Source organism: Pelodiscus sinensis, chromosome 1 (assembly GCF_049634645.1).
Source record: "Pelodiscus sinensis isolate JC-2024 chromosome 1, ASM4963464v1, whole genome shotgun sequence".
Lineage (NCBI taxonomy): Eukaryota > Metazoa > Chordata > Testudines > Trionychidae > Pelodiscus > Pelodiscus sinensis.
In genome coordinates, this window is record NC_134711.1 from 54,320,855 (window position 1) to 54,344,340 (window position 23,486).

The 23,486-nt window shown below is 41.7% G+C and overlaps 1 protein-coding gene across 4 annotated transcripts; it reads right to left on the minus strand.

Moving 5' to 3' along the window:
* Window positions 1-1,683: 1,683 nt before the first annotated feature.
* On the minus strand, window positions 1,684-23,460 carry PUS7L (pseudouridine synthase 7 like). Of its 4 annotated transcripts, none has more exons than XM_006126498.4 (9): window positions 23,322-23,460; window positions 18,706-19,626; window positions 17,733-17,892; window positions 12,631-12,826; window positions 11,136-11,234; window positions 8,865-8,946; window positions 5,578-5,858; window positions 4,189-4,242; window positions 1,684-3,500 (listed from the first exon to the last, which is right to left on the minus strand). In XM_006126498.4, exons 2-9 carry the CDS (start codon window positions 19,595-19,597, stop codon window positions 3,171-3,173), a joined length of 2,094 nt encoding a protein of 697 aa, XP_006126560.2. In that variant the 5' UTR covers window positions 19,598-19,626; window positions 23,322-23,460; the 3' UTR covers window positions 1,684-3,170. The 4 variants fall into 4 exon arrangements, with proteins under 4 accessions (XP_006126560.2, XP_006126559.2, XP_006126561.2 ...); XM_006126497.4 differs by lacking the exon at window positions 23,322-23,460 and adding an exon at window positions 23,106-23,297; XM_006126499.3 differs by lacking the exon at window positions 23,322-23,460 and adding an exon at window positions 23,009-23,297.
* Between the last annotated feature and the right edge of the window lie 26 nt (window positions 23,461-23,486).

Sequence of the window (23,486 nt, forward strand, 5' to 3'; positions counted from 1 at the left end):
AGTGGTGTTCTATTGTTGGTTTTCTTGGGTCTGTCTTGAAGTAGATGGTTTCTAGGTACAGTATTCGTCTGGCTCTTTCAATTTGCTGTTTTATTTCTCCAGGTGGGTAGTTGAGGTTTATAAACGCTTGGTAGAGATCCTGAAGTTTCTGGTCTCTGTCAGTGGGATTAGAGCAGATGTGGTTGTATCGAAGGGCTTGGCTATAGATGATGGATCGTATGGTGTGTTCTGGATGGGAGCTGGAAGCATGTAGATAACTGTATGAGTCAGTGGGTTTTCTGTAGAAAGTGGTGTCTACACTAATACCAACCCTGGTACCTTCCCTTGCAACAAACCCCGTTTTGTTTTAGAATTTGGTAAACCTCATTCTACAAGGAGTAACGCCAAATTCGAAATAGCTAATTTGAAATAAGCGCTGTGTAGATGCTTATTCCAAAATAGGGGGCCTCCAGCCCTTCCCACTTTCCCCTGGTGGCCACTCTGGGCCAAACCAGGAAAACTCTTCTCCTCTCCCCCAGGCACAGAGCCCTTAACTGGGTAGACTCTAGCCACAGTGTATGCCAAAGCCAAGCCTGCCAGCAGTCGCTGCCCCTCACCCAGTGTCTCCCTCTCTTCCACTCTTTTTCTGCCTAAATACTTCAATTTATTTATCAGGTCCCTGACTGATTTCTAACTGCAGCTTACTGTTTATGTATGCAGTGTGGTTGTAACTATTTCACCCCCAGCCTATTAGAGAGACAAGCTGGGTGAAGTAAATCTTTCATTGGGCCAGCTTCTGTTGGGGGGAGGGAGGGAGAGAGAGAGAGAGAGACAGAGAGAGAGAGATGTTGCTGGACTTACAGGGTACATCTACACGGCAGGGCAAAAGTTGAATTAAGCTAAGCAACTTTAGCTATGTCAATTGAGTAGATTAAATCAAAATAGCTTTTCATTTGACTTCCCTTACTCCTCGTGAAATGAGGGTTATAGGAGTCAGAGTAAGAAGTACTCCAGCTCAACATTATTTTGAAATAACGCTGCTGTATAGACATAGCTACAGAGACTTTAAGAACTGCGTTATTTCCTCACCCACCTTGTCGTTCATATATTTTATAGCATATACTTTCTGTAGTTTAGCATTATTTAATTATGTAAAGCAGTGAGGATTGTGTACAATACAGTACAACTCTATATGCATTCCTAATACATATCCATAATGAATAAATGCTCCAACGTGAACTCCTGTTGCAAGTGGAGGGTTGGGACATATCCCATTCCAAATAACTTTCCCTAGATTTCTCTGATTTGACCTATGAAATTATAAGGAATTAATGGCCTTGATACAGGTATAAAGACAGAATGATAAAACTGATCCTGCCTTCTTAGCACTTGTAAAGCTAACTGTGGCTTCAAAATGCTTTGAGACAACATATTTGATTTGAAAAAGATGAAATCAAAGTTCAGCTAATCCTTTAATTTGGATCATTGTTCTTCTGCTGCTAGTTTCTGGCATCCAAGTGCAGAACACAAGGAATGTAAGACTGGGGTTATTAGCTGAGTAGAATAGATGAGATCCTCAATTGGTGGAAACTGAAACTAGTATAGAAGTTAGAAGAGCTCTACAGATTTACACAAAATGTGGATCTGAGCCCCCTTTCCTCCCCCCAAAAATCTGACTTCTGAAGAACAGAAATGCACAGCATATGAAGAAGCTTTTTGTCATGTGAACGTAATATAAATACATTCCATTCGGAAAACTCAGCACATTCTGATTAAATAAGATATTTGTCCAGTCTGAGTCAATAACATTAACTATTGCACATAAAAAGAAATTTTAAATTTTCCCCATGAAAAAAGCACATTTATCATCAATGACCAAAAAAAATGAACATGTCACTAAGATTAAAATCACTTTTGTTAGGAAAAAAAATTCAGAGCCCTGCCTTCACTAGTATTAGCAAAATGCCTAAAAGGAAGAGTAAATACCAATAGAAACACGAAGAATAAAGTTGAGGGTTGATCAGCTCTTTGATCTTTCTGTCTTAAAATCAAATCTGTGCACAGTGATTATATTTTTATTGGCCTGCTATAGCTCTTGTGCCTATGCAGAATGGCTTTAAGAGTCTAGTACCATGTTCCTTTCTCAGGCAAAGCTTTCATTAAAGTCAACAGTTTTTACATAAGTAAGGGTTACAGAACTGACCTGAAGGCTAGATGTATGAACAAACCTTTTGAGTATTTTTACTGAAATATGACTTTTTAAATATAAACTAAACTAAGCAGGCAGAAGATCATCATATATAGAAACAATTTAATGACTACCTTGACTTTTTCCAAGTAGAATGCTTCTATTGTAGGAATTATATCCATGGACATCAGTAAATTAGCTCTTTCCACTCAGAGCTGCTGAAAGAATGGTTTGCTTAAGAAGATTAGTCCTTCCAATGCTCAGAAGTAATACTGACAAATGAGCCTAAAATTACTATAGATTAACTCAATTAACACCATCTTCTGAACATTCTTAAAATGGTAGGCCTTTCTTTGAAAAATCTTTTAATCGAACCTTTTGTGTGTCCCTTCAAATCAAGTAGCAGCTATTAACACACATTTTCCACATTTAAAATTTCATTTGTTGTGTTGATGCCAGTAAAAACTGATGATCCTGAAAACTATTCTGAACCAAGCAGTGTGAGAAAATTGAAGCATTTTGTAATTTACATATCCATTCTCAAAAAAAAAAATTGCCAAAATAGATCTCTTCCACTAGTTGTTTTAAAGACACAGTGCCATCTACAGACTAACATATGCAACTCAACCTTTTGGGATAGTTCATTCACCAAATTCCCCTTCTTCCTGAATCCAGCTTTCATTATGTGGCGTAAAGATTGTGCAAATATCACTGGTTAAAAGCCAGACTTGTGACTTTTAGCTCCCCTCAATAATTATGACATTATATATAGTTTAGTATTGTTTGGCTCCAATGTAGTCAGGACTATAAATTTAATTTTAAAAAACAAAGTAATAAAACCCCAAGTTACTCATTAATTCTCTCTGAACTTCCTGACTTTCAATTGTACACTACACATGATGAACAAGATTAGCTTTCCCTATTTTACAGACAACATATGTAAAATATCTCCATTTATTATATTACTCCTGTAACTTTTTTTTTTTTTTAAACAGTGAACATTCTAGAGGTCACATTTCATTATTTCTCTCAGACAAACAGTTGCATAACATGAAGGATCAAGGTCAAATGACAAAAGAAGAGATGCTTTTGATTCATTTAGATGACTGTCTTCTTCCGTTTTGATTCCCTTTACACTGTCTTCTAAGAAATGATAGGACAGATTGTGGATATATTTCAAAATGTTTCTGTAGCATCCAGGTGTGTTCAACTGTAACACAGGGACCCTGAACCTACATGTCTGCAGTCCATCCTTGGCAAGCCTTTCCTGGTACCATTGACCAACTTCATTATTGGGATACTTGATACTGTGTCCAACCATTGGAAGAACCACCTTAAGGAAAACAGAAAAGATGTGAATTCCAAATGTGTTTAAACTAAAACCACCACCATCCCCTTTAGAATAATGTAATTCCTTTAAGTTTTGGGGTCAGATTCTGCCAAAAAAAATGTGACTTTGCTTCCACTCTATGAAAGTCCAAGCATTGCTATGAAGACAGTTATTGGAGGCTTAAAATGAAAGGCACAGAAGCCAGTCAAAATGTCAGTACTCTAAAACCACAGTATACATACAAACTGATTGTTTTCTGGATTGTTCTGAGATACAGAAATAGAGAATATGTTAGTTTTCTTTATGTGTCTCCTAACCCTTGTATCTTCAGCCTTTCTGTACCCTGACTTTCAAATACTCTTGAACATTTCTCTGAGCATTGGGGGATTGAAATAAAATGATGTTTCAAGGAAATTAGAATTAGTCATTTGCTAACACTCAACTGACAGTAATAGTGCACAAAAAACATATGAAACCAAAATAACATTGGCCTTTCTGTTCAGTACATGAGTGAAGACTTTCATTTCTGTGTTTTCTGTGAGTCCAGATTAATTTGTATCCCCATTTTCCATGAAGATGCATTCTGAAGAGAAATAAATTTGTACCTGTAAGTCAATCAGATCTATTTTTAAAACAAAAGTGATCATCAACAACTCAAACCCATGAAACATGATTTTTCACACAAACTTACTTGGCTTAGGGCATATTTGTTAGCTGACTCTTCCAGAGCAGTTACTAAGTGAACCTGGTATAAAATGTTAAAAAAATACATATAACTTGACAAACAGTAGCAAAAACTAGATTATGAACCAATCATTTATTTGTATTATTATTCCCAACCTCTCTTAAAAATCAAGAATTCTAACCGTCTGATTACTCCAAGAAGAAATTATGTTTCACTCAACAAAAAATTAGAAATATTTAACACAAAGTAATCATTTTATTAGAACAAAGCCTTGCATTAAATATAAAAATAAAACTGTTAATTACTGTTATGCATGAACCTACCATTATAGTTCTAATATGCTTGCCCATCTCAGTTTCAAGGTGCCAATGTAATTTCCTGCTAGAAGAGTGGTTTTCATGCTAAGTGTGAATGTTGCAGCATTAAACTCCATTTTTTAATATTAAATTTAATAGCTCAGCTTTTCATTGAAGTTGGCCTATTCCATTTATTAAATTCACTTTTTAAAACAGCATATTGGCAATATCATAATAACAATCAGAAGTTTCTGTTTTAGCACTCTGAAGGCTATTTACAGTGACCACTAAGCTGCTCTTACTCACAGAAACATTTACATGAAATTCACTCTTCAATTAAACAATCTGGGTGACATTCTGGCTATGTATGTGATGGTATGCACAAGGCAAATAAAAAATGTATAAAATAGTAATCACATAACTGATCAAAATTCTATTGGTTACACAAATATGTTACCTGGGCATGTAGGGTTAGGGAGGGAAGGGTGCTGGAGAGCTTCCAGCTGATAGCTCTGAGGACTCCCAGCTGCAGCTGTCAGTTCCATGGGCTTCCAGCCCCATGTTCCGTATCAGAGTTTAACCATTAACAGAAACCAATAAGCACCAGTTTATCAGTTAACTGGTTACACTCTTATGTCCCTATAATATGCACACAGTTACAATAGTGCATAAATGCTATACTGGTACTGCTATGCATGAGAAAGAGAGCTACCTTTTAGGTCCTCCATGACTAGATTCACAGAAGGATGCACAAGAAAATGGCCAAGAAGCATCATGTATGAGTGACCATTCAGGCCAAGTCTAGGTCCCTACAAACACCTTCATGCATTCCTACTCTTCCCGTGAATACACTACACAGTCAGGATGGAAAAAAACTTTTATGGTGTACACAGCAGGTATATCTATTTGTGTGGGAGTGGATGGAGGACTAAGTAACTCCACATTAGCAAAAGGTAAATAGTATTTGAATAGAGTAGTAAAAGGAGCAAAAGCGGGTTAGAATGCTGAGCTAAATATAAAAGGCAGTGCTCCTATCTCTTACGATTTTTAAGTGTGTTAAGATAGTTCTACATGAAATATTTTGTGAACTCATACTCACTCTGTCATTCACAGAAGAATTTTCATCAACATTTTCTCCAGCGAGCACCAGATCACCCTCCACTACTTTTGAACCATAGGTTATAAACCTAAAAGAAGCAGCTTCATTCCAAATTTTACTGCAATATGCATGAACATAGAATACACGCATGGAATGAGGAATGCTGAGCCATCCTCGAGTACAGCCCTCTTGGTTTATACCATAGCGATTCAAGGCACGAAGCAACATCTTCTCTCTTACTTTAAATTCGGGCAACATTCCCAGAGTTCCCTTTGCATCCTCTAAAATAAACAGAAAAAATATTGGAACAATCATCTGCTTTTCAGGCTTAGTCTGATGGAAAGTGAAGAACTTAAAAATAAAGGGATAAACTAAACCAGATTAGGAAAAAGATGTCACTCATTCGTTTATACTGTTTTTTATGGTTTTATTATTCCTTGCCTTCAACTTCTTATGTCAGATAAATTGCATCTTATCTGCCTTACAACCTATGCTAATTAATTCAATTTTCTGTAATTTATACTAATCATAAATTAAAGTCTGAGCAATTTAAAACAACCTTCTTCTTTACAGAACACCAAACACACAAAATAAAAGTAATGCAATTTAAATGAAAATCCAGGATTATAAGTGAGGTACAAAGTCTTGGCTACCAAATATTTGTAAGTTAACTTTCATGTGTTTAGGAAATGCTGAACTGTTATTGTGATATTTTCCTGTATGGTAGTTTAAATAAGTTGCCAAAACAAGTGAAACCGGTGTGATTATATTGCATTATTTTGACAAATAAAATATGCAGAACTTTGCAGGTTTTTGTGGTATTGTCACAGAATTTTGGATTTCTGGTGCAAAATTTTGCATATTTTGGCAAAGACCTCCACTAACAGTAGCATCTGTACCTCATGAAGTCACATACCCTAGTTTTTCTTGAAATATAGCTGATAACCCAAATTACAGACATGGGAGATTTGGAGTCAAGAGTGACTTCAAGATTCCTGACACTGGGATAAAACAACAAGGAATCTGGTGGCACCTTAAAGACTAACAATTTTAGTATGGCATAAGCTTTCATGAGTTGCAACTCACTTCATCAGATGATGTCTGAATAGGGACTGGGAATGGCTCTCTCATTACAAACATCTGAAGAAGTGGGCTGGGCCCACGAAAGTTCATGATACCATCTACATGTTTTGTTAGTCTATAAAGTGCTACCAGACTATTTGTTGTTTTTTTAAGTTTATCCTGCACAGACTAACTTGGCTACTCCGTGAAGTTTTTTTTCTCTCATTACAGTAAGTAATTTTCCACTTTAGGTATTTTCACCTTCTTATCCACATCCACTCTGACTGAATTAGCTCTGATATAACACTCCCATTTCTGTATTCCTACTCTCTGTTTATTTTCCTTTCACTTCATGCATTTGAGTGCAACTCACGAAAGCTTATGCCATAATAAAATTGTTAATCTGTAAAGGTGCCACCTGACTCTGTTGTTTTTGATGAAGCAGACTAACACGGCTACTTCTGAAAACTGGAATAAAAGTGATGGTCTGAAGAATGGCAACAGAAAGAGATGTGACAAACAAGGCATTTTACTTAGAATATTAATATTAGATTTTGAAAATATGTTTCAGTGAAGAATGATACTCAAGACAGGAAGTAGGTCAATCAGAATGAGAGAGGGGGGTGGTGATAAATGCAGAGTTTAGTCAGTTACACAGAGGTAAAGGCCAGAGTTCTAAAATAAAGCTGTGATTTTCAAAAGACCTCAGAGAGTTTGGCATCCAACTTTCATTCATTTTCAACTGCAGTGGGACGCCTAAATTTTGTATACTCCTTTGAAATTCCCAGTAAAAAAGAATATGACAATTCAAAAGAAGAAAGGAGCTGGAGAGCACCAGAAGAGCATAGCCTTTAGGAACTTTTCCTATCTTTTCCACTACCCAGACGTAAAACCTTCACTAAAATAAAGATTTTCTGTTGCCTTGCACTTGGCAGTTACTAGCATTTTACACTCAAGGTGTAAATAATTACACAGAGTACAAGGCAGAGGAGAATCAGAAACCAGAACATTTTGAGGCTAGAGATATAAAGGAGTAACTGGTTACTTGGTAAACATTGCCTTACCAGCCTGCTTACCAGGGTAACAAGTTAACTGGGGGTCAACTCAGCCAGAGCAGTCCCCCGTCCTGCCAGGCCCAACGTGCACAGATGGGAGGCACTCCAGCCCAGCCAGAGCATCCCCTTGCCTGTGGTATGGTGGACTCTATCTGGCTGGGCTGAAGTATCCCAGCTGGGCCCACTGCACCATGGGCAGGGGACTGCTCCAACCCAGCTGGGCCCATTGTCCCGTGAGCCATGAACATATAGTTTAACCAGTTAACATTTTAAATGGGATTTTACATCTCTATTTAAGGCGCAAAATTCCAATACTCTTAAGATGTGTGGAGCGATTTATCACATTGTAAATTTACATATAAGAATGAATCAACTAGTGGCAAAAACAGAAATAGAATGAGAAAGGATTACTATTAAGAATAATTTAAAATTATAATAGAATTATTAAAAACTCATTAAATTTACACTAATTGCTAAAACTGGCTTCAATTAAAAATGTATAGGGCCAAATCCTGGGGTCTTTGGCTTTTACTCAGTTTTTATTAAGGGAAAACTCCCAGAGCCTGATTCTCCTATCACTTCTACCAGTGTAATTCCACCGGCTTTCATGGAATTATTACTGATTTACACCAGGAGAACTTAGGGTACGTCTACACTTGCTCCCTCGTTCGAACTAGGGATGCAAATGTAAGCGACCGAAATTGCTAATGAAGCGGGGATTTAAATATCCCATGCTTCATTAGCATGATCTCGCCGGCGCGTTACTCCGCTCAACAGCTGTTTCGAAAGTAAAAGTGCACGCCGGGACACGTTAGTTCAAACCAAACCCCTTGATTCGAACTAACATTACTCCTCAGAAAGTGAGGAGTAATGTTAGTTCGAACCAAGGGGTTTGGTTCGAACTAACGTGTCCCGGCGTGCACTTTTACTTTCGAAACAGCTGTTGAGCGGAGTAACGCGCCGGCGAGATCATGGTAATGAAGCTCGGGATATTGAAATCCCCGCTTCATTAGCAATTTCGGTCGCCTACATTTGCATCCCTAGTTCGAACGAGGGAGCAAGTGTAGACGTATCCTTAGAGAGAAACTCAGGCAGTGAGCAGCAAAACTGTCATCCCTAAAAACACATGCTCTAAATAATCATAAAAATCTTTTAAAATGTGGAATTTACCAGTTTGAAGAAAATATCTCTTTGCCTGATTTACAGGATCATCTGCATCTTCTGGTGTGAAAAACAACTTCACAGCTTTTACCTTTAAAAAAAACAGCACATACAAAGTTACTGCATTTTAGTGTAACTACTTTTTCAATTAAAACGATAGCCATATGTCAGTTGTGTGGTAAGACACTATATAGCAGTGCTACTCAACATGTGGCACGTGGCCTGTTTGTTTGCAGCCCGCGGTGCAGTTTGTGTTTATGCAGGGCTCAACACGCGGCCCGAGTGTGGGATCCTTTGAATATGGCCTCCACTAGGAACACGCTCCATAGTGGCAAGTCAATATAATGGTCTTCTGTTGATATGCGTTTTAGTAGGTCAATTCCTGGACTGTCATTGCTCATTAAAAGTGTTGTCATATGGGTGGAAATAAGGTCAATATTGCATTTTATTAATATCAACAGAACTGACTTAAATGGGGCCTGCGTGTTTTGTAATCCTGCCTTAATCTTTGTATTCATGCCAGTCAGTGTAAAAGAAGCTATTTGCATATGTATTTGCATGTACATGCAACCACACTTAAGATACGGCCCTCAGTATGTGCTGTATCATTGTTGCCCCCGGGGCTTCCAAAGTTGAGTAGCCCTGCTATACAGCATCTCAAAATTCTGACCATTTCTTATGCACAATGACTCAAATTCCCTCCTCCAACAGAAGAAAGTCCTCAAATGTTATGAATGTGAAATCAGAGTGCTTATTGTATTCTCCCCTTAAAAATCAAAGAGAAGGGCAGGGTATACCCTCCAGAACCTGAAAAGGAGAAGTTAACAATGCAGAGAGTGTTACTTTTTCTCTAGGTTTTGACCTGGAAATCTTCCAGGTTGCTAGGTGAGCATGCTGCTAAAGCAGTAGCCTACAGAGACCTAACTATACAAAATTCACATGGAGGGGCTTACATATCCTCACACAGAGAAAGGACAATGATTAGAAGATATAAGGAGAGAAACACCTGCACATGGTCTGTATTACAGCTTCCATTCTTCTTCTACCTGTGAAGCTATGTACTGTATGGTATTTTGTAAGTGTATGTAAGATCTTCATTGCTTTTCCCTTCACCTGTCAGTTTCAGGCAACTAGCACCTTTTTCCTGCTCATTTGTCCCCATCTATATCAGACAGAGTAGCAGAATATGTGCCTCAGAATTTTTTAGTAAAAATTGCTTAATATATTTTTATTAAACAATTTTATAATCAAAATGGTATCAGAACCAAGACAAGAGATTTAACAACTACCAATCTGCAGCAAACTAGTAATATTTATTTCTACCTAGTCTGAACTAAAAATTTTGTCAGAGTGCAAGTTATTTTGGTGGACAGCATCATGTGGGATGTAAGTGCTTGATTCTCTTTGCATGCAGGTATAACTATATTTACTTTTATTAAAGTTCTCAGATTTCTATCAGCGTAAACAAAGAGGAGAATCAGAGCCTCTATAGCTAATTCAACAATAACTTCTGATATGGACCACATTCTCAACTTCCTGGTACCTCATGTGATCATTTACTTCTGCAAACTGCCCCCCAATTAATAACAGAAAAAAAAACCAGGACATACATCTCAGGAATTATTATTTGAGAAATTAATTCAGACTGGCTTGCACAAAAAAACCCAACGTATGTGGAAACAAAACTAGTTGAGGGACAGTAATCAAAGGATAATGAGAAGACAATATAATGAGAAATGCAGATACATCTATTGTGATCTTAAAGGGTTTGGGTTTCAGATCTGGTCATATTCAATATTCTTGTGAAATTTTAGAAAAAAGTGCCTCCCAGTGTACTTAACCCAACAGACTGAATAATCACAAGTTAAAGAGCACCTGTCATCGTAAATACATTGGAAAAAAGGGCTTTTGATTTAAATTGTTCTGAGGCTAGTATTAAAAGCAGATGGTTTTATGAAAAGTTATATTACTTATGAAAATTGCAGTGCGACAGCCCTGAAAATTACTTTCCACTCTATTTAAAATACATAACCTTTAAGATTAATGTTAAAATTAAACATTTTGTTTAAATGTTAAAACACTGATGTTATGACACAATATTGTTAAATCATGGTGGGAGCTGGTTTTGCAGTCTCCTCCAAACAACACTCCCACTGCTACTGTCACACAAGGAGTTCACTGTTCAGTAGGATAGTAACCTCCAATACTTGACTCAGACATGCCAACTGTAATCATGGAAAAGAACTAGACAAGTCACTTGGATTAAGAGGTGAATTATACCATTTCTTCATTCAACAAAGCCAGTCCAATTTGATCTGTCTGAACAGTCTGTCCTTGCCCAAATCGCTGAGGTCCATAGTAGTTTACAAAACCTTTTGTCTACAATCAAAAAGAAATCAACTGGTTAAAGCATGAAAATATTAAATATTCATTAAAACAGTAAGGTGCATAGTTTTAAAGGCATTCAGTTATTGCTGGTCTACACTACATGGGAAGGTCAAAGTAAGATATGATCTTACATTGTATTTTCATGCTGTCCATGCAGCAGGAGGCCAACAAGAGCAAATGCTCCCATTGGCTTCCCTTACTCCTTGCAAGGAGTAAGAGCACTGGCACTGACGAGGTTGCCCTTTGAGTTTGATCTAGCATGGGGAACCTAAGCCCCAGGGCTGGATGCGGGCCCCTGCTTGCCTGGATCTGGTCGCTGAGGCTCAGGGCTCCCCCACCCCCAGCATCAGGGAGCCCATGCTGGCACAGAGCACACAAAAACTATTAGCCTGGGCCCCCATAAGCTCTGGTGTGCAAGGGAAATATGGGGAGTGTCTCCTGCTCAGCAATCATGGCAGTAAGGGATTTTTTTTTTTTGGCCTCTCACTTACGTGTGGCCCAGACTGATTTTTCTGTGGGTTAACAGTCCTCAACCCAAAAAAGGTTCCTCAACCCTGATCTAGTGAGTCTATACTACACTCACTAAATCAAAGATCAATTGTGGCAGCGTCAATTTCCATGTAGTGTAGATTTCCACTTAAAGCCTACGTCCCATTAACTTTCAATGAGAGGCTGCTAAGGCACAGATCCTCAAAGAATTTCAGAGGGAATTAAGCACTGAAATACTGTTGAGGATCTGGGCCTTAGGCCATGTAATGGTGAGCAGAGCAATGCCTGAATATCTTTAAAAATCTAGCCCTAAACATGTCAAATGTAAATTTTGTTTCAACGCTTATTCAAATCATTATTACAATCAGAGAACATCACTTTTTATCACTTTCTTCTGCTGCTGGCATTTTTTCCACAGTTATTATTTATCCCATCCCATTCCCATGAAAAGTCTGGCTGCACTAAAAAAAATGCAGCCAAAGTCTATAATTGGTTGGTAGGTATTACTTTACTTTTTCTTCCAGTCAGAAGTTAAGAGCATCTCCACCAGAGCCAGCCTCAAGCCTCAGCAGCTCTAGTTTAAACAAATACTCCGTATCTGTCACATTCCTCATCTGTTGTCCTGTACTACTCTGGGCTCAGAAAGCTGTGGCACAGAATGAACTCACTAAACTGTCCTTCCTTTTTGGCAAGTTGCACCATTTGAGCCACAGAGACTAGTCATCAAAGGGCACACAGCTTCTAAAATAAGTGAAATGTTGCTAGAGCTGAGTAGAGATTGCAGGTAAGAGGTAGCATGAGAACCATTTTGTTTGGGGGTGGGAGGAAGGTAGCACAATTTTTAGATGAGACAAAAATATTTCCTTGTTGAAAATGAAATCATGGCATCTCTTTTTACCTTAACATTCTCAATTGCTTCAAAAATTCTCTCTTTCAGATCTGCAGAAGAGTCATTGCTCTGAAGTTTTAGATCTCTCACAATTATATCAAAGTGGTTTCCCTTCAGCTGACCAAGTCTGAGGTGCTGGCATACTGAATGGATATTATACACATTCATTCCTTTTTTTACAATTGTGCTTCCAATTTCTTTCAACCTACACAAATGATAAATTGGGAGTTTATGAAGAACTGCTGAGAAAACATGTCAACTGGAAAAAAAATTCCTTCACAAACCCTTGCTTTGCCTCAAAACTAGTTGTGTGTCGGTATGTTAAAGACAAGTCAACTATCCGATAAGCATTTGCTTATCGGAGAGTCTGTCAACTAATCGATCCCCACCTGCTGCTGCTATAAGATAGAGGCGGCAAAGGGGGGAGGAAGGGGTACTGCAAAGTGGCAGCACCGCACAGTTAAGCCGGGGATCAGCTGTGCTCCACTGCCGCTTTGAAACCCCAAAGTGGTGTTTCAAAGGGGCAGTTTGTGTACAGCTGATCCACGGCTCAGCTGTGCAGCACTGCCCTTTTAAAACGTCGAAGTGCCATGGAGTCCAGGGTCAGCTGGGGACTCCTCACCTAATCCCAGGTTCCAAGTGGCATTTCCCCAGGACTTGGAGTCAGCTGGGGAGCCCCCAGGCGACCCTGGGCTCCACAGCTGCCCCTCTGAAATGCATAGAGGTGGCATTTCAAAGGGATAGCTGCTGCACAGCTAATCCCTGGTTCAGCTGTGTGGCGCTGCCCCTTTAAAACGTGCCTTGGCACTGACCCTGGGTTCCAGGGAAGCTCCACATGGAACCTGGGTCAGCTGGGGAGTCCTCCACTGACCCTGGGCTTCATGGCTTTGAAATGCACAAGAGCCCCTACTTGGGACTCTTGTACATTTCAAGGTCGGGCTGCACGGGGGGTGCCTGAGTCAGCGGGACTTCATGCTGGCCCCAGGCTATTTGCAGAGTTCCTCATTCCTCCTTGGAAATGTACAAGAGCCCCCTAGCTCTTAATAATTTAAAGCCTTAATAATCTACTTCCTGTCTCCATATTTTTTCAGTTGCTTTTCTTGTGGTCTTCGTTCTGAACCACAGGGAAACTGGCTTTGCAATAAGGGAAAGTGATATACAGATTATTAAGGACCTGAGGCCACCTGAATATTTATCAGTACAGGTTGAACCTCTCTAATCTGGCACCCTCTGGTCTGGCATGATTTTAGTTAGCTGAATGGCCACTTATCATGGGTGTGGCCAAATTTCCTGTGGTCCCATAAGTCTGTTTACAGCCACCAGTCCTAGTTCTCAGTGTTCTGTGCTGTTATTTAGCTCTAATTTACCCCTAAAGATCTTCTAAGAGTCCAGTAAGTAGTCAAAGTGTTTGTAATGCTGCTAGACAATACTGACACCCCATGATTAGGCAAATTCTCTGGTTTGGAACTGGTCAGGTCGCCCGGGGCTGCCAGACTAGAGAAGTTCAACTTGTAGTAAAATTCTGCTCCAACTGGTCTTAAAAAACTAACTCAATAAATAATAAATTAACATAATTTTGCATTGATATTTGAATCTATAAGCACATATGCATAAACAGTACTAGCGTTCCATCTGCGGAAAATCTACATTTATGAATATTAAAATATTTATAAATGTAACTCAAAATTCCAGATCAATCCTGCAGCTCTTATACACACAAAGCTTCTCTTGACTCAAATGATTATAAGAACTGAAAGATTAAGAGCCTACATAAAGGCCAAATATTTGAACTGTCAGTTGTGTTTTCAATTACAAGCATGTACGCTCACACTCAAGCAGAAAAATCAATGCTCAGAGTTTGCTTTTAAAAGGCTGACCAAAAGAGAGTAATTGTGTTTTAAAGACAGTTACTATAGTATAACCTTTATTATTGATGAGAAACAGATTTTTATGGATCAGAACAACAACAAATAAAAATTCAGTATAGTCAACCCTGTGAATGCTTCTAAGATATTCAAGTAACTCCATTAAGGAGCATGTCCAATAAAGGCTATAAATACAAATCAACCAAATATGTTTTTAAATATTTCTGATGTATCAAACTGACTACATAGAAGACCATCTTTAAAAAAGTTGCAATTAAAAATTAGCTAATTTTTTAATTAAGTAGGACTTTAAGATGACAATCCTGTATATGTTTATTACCGAGTGCAATATTTATTGCTGAAGTTCCACCGATGCTACGTTAGAGAGTAAGCGAACATTTGGTAGCAATTATTTGCAAGATCAAACTAAATACCACAAAGAAGGGATGTTCTTGTGATACCAAAGGAAAAAGGACCATACATTTCCCAATCCCTGGTGTTCAGTATTTATCTAGAAACTAGTTCCTGAAGCTTAAGTTTGCCACAAAGTTTCAAAATAGATGGAGAGGGGCACTACCTAACTTGCCTACTTTAGCAGGCTCTAGATAACTTGTTTATCTTGGAGAATACGTGTGTGTGGATGTTTGTGGGTGTGCTAGAGTTAATAATAAATATCTACTGAATAGTGATTTAATAGGTAGTTTTGTACCACAACTAACTTTTTCCACTTTCCAATAATGTGAGATAAATGAGTTTCTGTTCCAAATTCACGTCTCCTTTATTTATTAATGCAATCCCTAAATTTCTGAGGGGAAGCTAAAGTTACCTCAAGCTTTCTTTTGTCCGTGCCCACAGTCATAGGAAAAAAACTATTGTTTCAGACAGACAATACTTGAGAGAACACTTACAGGGAAAAACTATTACTGTCCTTGGTCTTGTGGGGCATCTACACATCTTCCCCTCTTCTGATCCAACAGTGCTGGTTTGTTATTCATAGTCTCTGAGGGGAAAGGGCTATACAATACAGTCACCTGTTTGAGTGACATGTAGCTTCTACTCTTCATCCTCCGGGCCTAGGTCTACACTAGGGATGTTAGTTATTTAATTGAATAATCATGTATCCGCAAATATTCTCAGTCACACAATTATCTATGGTCTCCAGGGGCAGGCCAGCAGCCAATGTGCTCCCAGCCCCACTCCCAGGGAGCCCCCTGCTACTCCATGCTCCTGCCTCTAATACAGAGGCAGCAGGCCAGGGTTGCAGATAGGAGCCGATCCATGAGGGGAGCTGGTTTAAAAACTAGCTCCCCACACAAACAAGCTCCTGCCTGCTACCCCACGCTGCTGCTTCTGATACCAAGGTAGAAGCACAGGGCGGCAGCAGCCTCTGTCCACGGGGGGGCCTGAGTTCCTTGTGGACAGAGGCTGCTCCACCAACCCACGGAGCAGCCCCTGTCTGCGGCAAGCCATGGCCCACCATGGACAGAGGCTGCTCTGGGGCAGCAGCCCTTGTCTGTGGGGAGCATCCCATGGAGCAGCCTCTATCCGCGGCAAGCCTGGATCCGCCATGACAGAGGTGCCTCTGTGGCAGCAGCCCCTGTCCATGGAGAGCCCAAGCTCCTAAGAAACAGATGCTGCTCCACCATCCCATGGTGAGCCTGGGCCTGATACAGAGGCAGCAGCATGGGACTCAGGGGGGCAGGTACCTCGGTGAAGCTGGTGCTCATGGGGAGCCAGGTTTTTAGCTGGCTCCCTCCAGCACTGGCTCCCACCTGCCCCTGCCCCTCCTCACTCCCCCCCACCCCCCCCCGCTGCCTCTATGGTAGGCATGAGCCGATACGTGTGGGGAGCCGACTTGAAAGTTGGCTTCCCACGTGTACCAGCTCCAGCCTGCTCCCCTTAACCTCCGCTGCTGCTGCCTCTATATCAGATGCTGGGGGGGGGGGCTGCCGTCAGCATTTGAATTGGGGGTCTACTCTACACCTGCTAAATCGAATGCTAAAAGATCGACCTCTGAAGAGTTGATCTTCTCCATAGTGTAGACATGTCCGGAGGGACTAAGAGTTTAGGACAGAGAGGGTTGATGGAATTGCAAGTCACACCCTCTCCATCCACATATTTACAGACGACAACTACTGTGCTGTTCTGACAGACAAAGCCAGGGAGTGGAGAAGAGAGCAACTTGACCTGGTTCTCATATACTGGGTGACTGTATGTCCCTAGGGAAGACACCCCTTTGTCCTCCAGTGCAACTTCTTCAGTGACATAAGTAGATTTAAGATTCGGTGTATTCCAGATGCTGCACCCTGATCACTAGATCACTGGAAAGGGAAAGGTCTCTGCAACAAGCAAGAATAAGAAAATATATACTTTTTTTCCAAAAAGTCCAAGGCGAATCAGTGTCAAACCTGATATTCCCTACTACAAATGCATTAAGTCACAACAAAACTGGTCTAAGCAGGCTCAAACATCAGAGGAGATGGTCTAATATAATAAGACAAGCATTAAAAGGTGCTTTCACATTTATTAACCTATTCCAATGATGAAATTGTGGAGAACCAAAGCCACATCTACACTTCCATTTTACTGCACTGCAACTTTTTAGCACAAGGGTGTGAAAAATGCCCCCCAAATACAGTAAGTTATAGTGCTGTAAAGTGCCCATGTAAATGGGCTCCCAGTACTAGGTGTTACTGTCCTTGTTTAGGTGGTATACATAGAGTACCGGGGCCATGGCCATACTTTCACTTTAAGGGTATGTCTACACTACAGAGTTTTTTTGGAAAAACAGCCGGTTTTCCAAAAAAAAAAAACTTCAATTACATCTACACTGCAATCACATTCTTCCAAAAGAAAACTGAAAGAAGAGGGGATTTTCTGACATTGGTAATCCTCATTCTATGAGGAAGAAGGCTCTTTTGGAAAACAGCATGTGTTTTCCCCGGAAAACGGGGAAGAGGGAGTTCTTTCGAAAGAAGAGGAAAGAGGAAAAAGCACAGGTGTCCTAGTGGCCGCTCCATCCATAATAATCACAACTTACATGTGAGATAGTGTCCACACTGAATGGTCGCTATCTTTCAAAAATGCAGATCGCTTTTTTGATGTGCTTTTGCAGTGTGGAGGCTCTCTTTTTCTCTTCCAGAAAAGCTTCTTCCAAAAGAAGCCTGTAATCTAGACATAGCCTAAAGTGCTGCCACAGCACTGCTTTAATTTCCTAAGTGTAGACTTAGCCCAAGTTATTAGTACCTCTCAGGAGTCACTTTTTTCACAACCATAGCTTGGTAGGTGATGGCCTTTTTGTCTTTGATGCCTGTGTAACTGAAGTCTGAAGGAAGCACACCAAGTTCAGTAGACAAAGAGCTAATTGCTTCTAATGTTTCCAGATTTTCTTTTCGAAGGATAAAACCTGCAAAAAAATCTCAAAATTATTAGAAAACCTCCATACCAAATTATATTGGGAACTCTATCTTCACTAATGAGCTAGCCATTATTCTTTAACAATAGAATAGGATGGGATTTGGTAAGAACACAGAATCAACTGTTCCCCAAACTAAACTGTAGGTAAAGAAAAACATGTTTATATCTTTCCCTTTCAATACATAGATGACAACTGATACTCAAACTACAGCTACTATAAACCATAGCTGGACATAAAAACAACAATATTTTCAATGCTTAGAAGATGCAAATCTCTCCATATTCATTATAAAAACAAAACAATTTTAAAAGGACATACTGAACATTTCTAAAATGGTATATGGATTTAATGCTGGGCCTATAAACCACTCTAACAGGAATATCATTTTACATTTCAAAAAGTAATGGTTTTTAAAAATGAATTCAGAAATCAAACCTGACCTTATTGTAAACTGTGAGAAATAACCTAATTAATGTTATATCTTTAACATATAAAAGCGTAGGAAGACCTAACAGAACACCCACAATTCTTCAACTTATTTTAAAATGAGAAACTATAATGCATGCTATGTACACACAGAAAGAGGTTGCACTGAGGGTATTTCAAACATTTAATTCGGTGTGGTAACTGGATTAATCTCTCACACCAATTTTACACTAGTTTAACTAAACTGACATAAGTAGAATTATTCCTGATTGATGTCTGTGTAAATAAGAGGAGAACCAGGCTCTGTAATCTTTTAGAGACAATTATTTTAAAACAATTAACCAAGGAAATTATAAAACATTATTAAATGTTTACCTGTATAGACATCTTGTTTTTTCTGGCAATCAGTAGCTGGCCTTTTCCTGGACCAACTCTTCTCTCGAAACCTTACTATTATTGCTACATTATGCTGATCACAGAAGTCTGTCACAGAAAAAGACTTTGTTTCTAGAAGTTTTCCAAACTTTTGACTGATAAAATGGTGGACTGCCTTTCTGTGCTCTTTATTCCCATCAGGCTTAAAAGAAAATTTAGAGTTTTCCAATTTTGCATCTAAAAATTTAAAAAAATCAAATGCTTCCTTCTCAGATACTAGTTGACAGAGCTGTTTGTAATCACTGTTTGCTTTGACAATAATTTCATTATTCTTTGTAACAGTCATTAAGAAAGGAAATTTCTGTCTAATGGCGCTGTGTAAATCAGCTCGATTCCTCTTGTCAAGGACTGGCCCCAGTGAGAACTCGGCAGGATGAGCAGCTGGGTCGTGTTCTGAGTCCCACCCACCTTTTATGTTACAAGCAAAATGATTCAACAGTTCGTTCACAGATTCGTCTAACAAGGAATCCAATGTAGCTCCTTCATGGTGCCCACCTTTGGATGAAGCACCAGCCACAGGCTCTGTGCTGTCCTTGGCTGGCAACAAGCTCTCCTCTGGAGCAAGACTGGGATTGTCAAATGGGCCTAGCCTCTGGTAACACTCTTCACTGTGGAGCTCCAGAGGCTTTGGCCAATACCTGTGGGTGTTCTGTGGGGAGGAGCTGCTTGGGACTGCAGGCATACCACCGAGTCCAGGAAGAGTCTTGTCTACATTCTCACTAAGCAGTCGGCCGAGGGTATCAATTTCTGTCACAATGAAGTCACTGGCAGAAGTTTTTATTCTACCCTGGAAGCCGGTGTGATCACTCCGTGTGCACAGGGCACCAGGCATGGCACCTGCTCTGCCCCGAGACCACACACCTGCAAGAGAGAGTTCACCAGTCACTGCACAGCAGGCAGGGCACCCCCCACTTTTCACAAAGATCATCACTGATCACCTGCTACTAGTGGGGCCCCCTGAAACAAAATATTAATGCAAGGGTCACCGTTTCCCACCCAGCATGGGCAGCTGTCAGTGGACATGGCTCCACCCTACCCTGTGTATGCAAGGTGGCAGGAGCCTTCAAACACACTCCTGCCCTTACCCTTTATGGGGGGTCAGGAATCAGAGAAGCCAGCCCCCACCGCTCACCCTGTGTGCGTGGGGAACAGCAGTCAGCAAACCTGGTCCACCTATTGCCCTGTACGTGCAAGGGGGAGAACAGTCAGAGCAAAACCCAGGGACTGGACAGAGGACCATCAGGCAAGACACTGCCCGACCTGTCATGGAGAGTCTGCCAGCAAGGGTGCTGTCACCACAAACCCAACTAGTTCGGCTGCCTAGTGTCAGAGCCTTGGGATCAGCCTGTGTGGATGTTGCTGACTCAGGGCCGGCTCTGCACTGAGTCTCGTCATCCCTCTTTGACGATGCTGCACGTGCTGCAAGTGGGAGGGTGGAGAGGGGAGGTTACTGTGCGACATACACAAGGCTCCACAGTGCTGTCCTGTCATGAGAGGAGTGTGGGCAGAGTGACAGTTAGTGGAGAGAGGTGAGTGGACCCAGTCAGTGGGCCACCTATCCTGAGTGATTGATCAGTGGGGCAAGTCCTGCTGTGAGCTACACCCTACTTTCAGCAGCACTAATGTTTGCAGGGGTTGGGCTGACTTAGGCTCTACAGTGAAAGCTGGGCAGACCCTTCTTTCTGGCCCTGAGCGAGCCATGTAAGATCCACGTTAGGGATGTGAACAACTAGCCGATAAGCAAATGCTTATCAGATAGTCGACAGGCTAGTCGACCAGTCGCTTCCCCCCACCTTGCTGCCTCTACCAGAAAGAGGCTGCAGGAGGTGGGGGGGAGGGGAGGCAGTGTTTCAAAGCAGCAGTACTGTGTGGAGCCTGGAGCCAGACCTCAGACTACGTGCGGCACTGCTGCTCTGAAACACTGCATGTAGCCCAGGTCTAGCTGGGGTGTCCCCAGGCTACACGCAGCATTTCAAAGTGGCAGCAATGCGTGGAGCCTAGGATTAGATGAGGACTCCCCTGCTGACTCCAAGCTTTGTGAGGCGCTGCCACTTTGAAGTGCTGCGTGAAGCCTGATGCTGGGCTCCCGGCAGCGTTTCAAAGTGGCAATGCTGCATGGAGCCCAGGGTCAGTGGGGGAGTCCCCAGCTGACTCCAGGCTCCACATGGCTGTGCCACTTTGAAACCTGACTCCAGGCTCCATGTGCCGCTGGTCTCCCCGTGGTGTTCCAAAGTGGCAGCGCTGCATGGAGCCTGGGGTCAGCAGGGGAGTCCCCCACTGACTGCGGCTCCTCACAGTGCTGCTGCTTTGAAATGCCATGAGCATGGAACCAGCAGAGGACTGCCCTACTGGACCCATGCTCCCCACAGCACATTTGCCTCTGAAGGCGAAAGTCACCTACAAAGGCAGAGGCACCCTATCAACTAATTGAAATTTAACATCTCTAATTCATGTCTGGCACTGGGAAGCAGCATGCTCGGTGTTGCAAAGCAGTAACTAGGCATTTTAGTCCCCAGGAGAGCAAGTATATTTGCACACCTCACCCTTTTTTTTTTTGGTCATTTTCTGCCACCACATCTTTGCAATCTGGGTTCCATCTCTGCCCTCCTGTGGCTTCCAGAGAAAGAATCCTATCTGCTAATACATATCCCAGTAAATGGGATCCACTACTATAGATGGACTCCAGCTGAGCCCTTTCTACTGTTAATAATCTGCCTCTCCCACCCTAGCCCAGAGGTAGAGCCCTGCAAATCTGCAGCTATCCACTTTATATCTGTGGGTATCTGCATCTGCAGATGTGGGTGCAGATATCTGTGACACTTTTTTTGCGGATATGGATACAGATTTTGTATGTGCTTTATATCCGTGAAGGTGGATAGCTGTGGATCATTTTTGTGGATGTGGATACCAAATTTGTATCAGCACAGGCTAAACAGCTCTCATCTGGGTGGCACTCTCACACTCAAGTCCAAGAGGCATAAAAACCTTTTCCATCAGGCAACACCAGATCAGTGTTTTGCTTCCAGAAAGGAAAGTGCATGTTTTATGGTGAAAGTAATTTCTCTGTCTCTTGATTAATAACAACAAATCAACATCCACAGCCTGGAGAAGAGAACAGAAATTAATTGACTCTGTTTTGAAACAGGGGTTCAAGTTAGTCAGTATCACCTTTTCATCCTGGTGAACTGGAATGAAATGTGATTCTTTACAGCTGTCCATTGGTAGTCTAGTTTCCACCATACACACAGCCCTTTCAATACACGTGTCAAATAAAGTAGGTACCTTCCTCTTTCACAGGTTCTGTTATTTTCCTCATTGCATTACCAAAGGTACATATTTTAACCCCCTCTCCCCTACACTTATCTAAGCTACCTATGTTTCTCCTACAAATCAAGATGATGATATCTTGGGGGAAAGAAAAATAAAAAAGAAATGGCTTTGTACTGTTTTGTTTTTCCAATTAAATAATAAAGCCATATCCCAAAGCAAATTAACAGTGTCTAAGTGTCAAAAGAGCAAGACATGATTCTCAACAGCAAAGGCACTGGGCTGGCACTGCAGGATAGAAAATGCAAGTGGAATCAGTGACATCCAAGTAACAGTAATTAGTAACGTCTGGCAATTCTCATGGCAGAATTCTGCAGTAATGGTACAAAACACAGCAAGCACTAACTGTAAGTAGGGTTTATTGGGCAGGGTACAAATCTGGAATCAGATCTGCCTCCATCCCACCTGTGCCAGCTCCCACCTGCTCCCCCTGCACTGCTGCCTCTGATACAGATTTTATCAACTTATTGTGAAGTTGACTGCACATTGATACCCCTACTTTGGATGCTGTGGAACAATTCAACAGCTTATGATTAGGGGACACCCTATTGCTTAGCATGTTTAAAATTCACCTTGACAAATAGTACTGAATGCACAAGTGGGCACAATCCTATGCTGGCCAGGGGGAAGACTAGATGGTCTACCTGATCTTTTCATTTCCACCATCTGCGATTTACAAACGTTAACTAAAGAATTCACAATTGTCCAATATGAATGGAGAGGAGACTGGAATCTGATGGTCATCAAGAGTGCAGGCTTATTTATTAAGGTGTAAGGAGTAGGCAGAATGGCTGAAAAATAGATTGGGCACTGGCCTGCGAGTCAGGAGCGGTCTGCCCAGTTCCTGGCTCCGCCACAGTCTGACCCACCATGTAATTTTAGGGTTAAGCTCTCCGTGCCTCGGTTAATTACACACCTGCTAGGTCACGTTTGTAAAGTGCTTCAGCGATGGCAGTGAGGTAAGTAAGTGCAGGCAGCTACAACACTCAGGAGCGCTGCCCCCCGGAGCTCACCAGATCAATCTGAATCCGAAGAGCAAGCGGCTGTCACGCAACAAACATCACTGTTGCACTTTCGGCGGGGGGAGGGAGGGGTCCCCTGGGCAGCCCCGCGCTGGCCCACGCGCTGCACACAAACCCGCAGGCTCCGGCGCGTTCCATGTGCGCGCAGCTCAGCCCCGCCCCGCCCCGCCCCCCTCCTGCCAGCCACTTGGCGCAGCGACCTCCTACCTCCGGCGCGCGACGGCGGCAGCACGTAGCGCGCGGCCCTTCCGCCCTTCCCAGCCGCCGGGGCGTTCGGAGCCCTGCCGCTGCGGTCCTAGCGCCGGCCGAGCCTGCCGGGACACCGGGCTCGCGACCCTGAGAGGAGGCGGGGCCGGGCACGAGCCCCCTGGG

Excerpts from the sequence above, each read along its gene's own strand:
- PUS7L (XM_006126498.4), bottom strand. The coding sequence starts at position 19,597 with ATGCCTGGTGCCCTGTGCACACGGAGTGATCACACCGGCTTCCAGGGT. Across the intron at positions 17,893-18,705 it reads AAAACAAGATGTCTATACAG|GTTTTATCCTTCGAAAAGAA; the intron begins GTAAACATTTAA and ends ATTTTTTTGCAG. Across the intron at positions 12,827-17,732 it reads AAAAAAGTGACTCCTGAGAG|GTTGAAAGAAATTGGAAGCA; the intron begins GTACTAATAACT and ends TCATTTGTGTAG.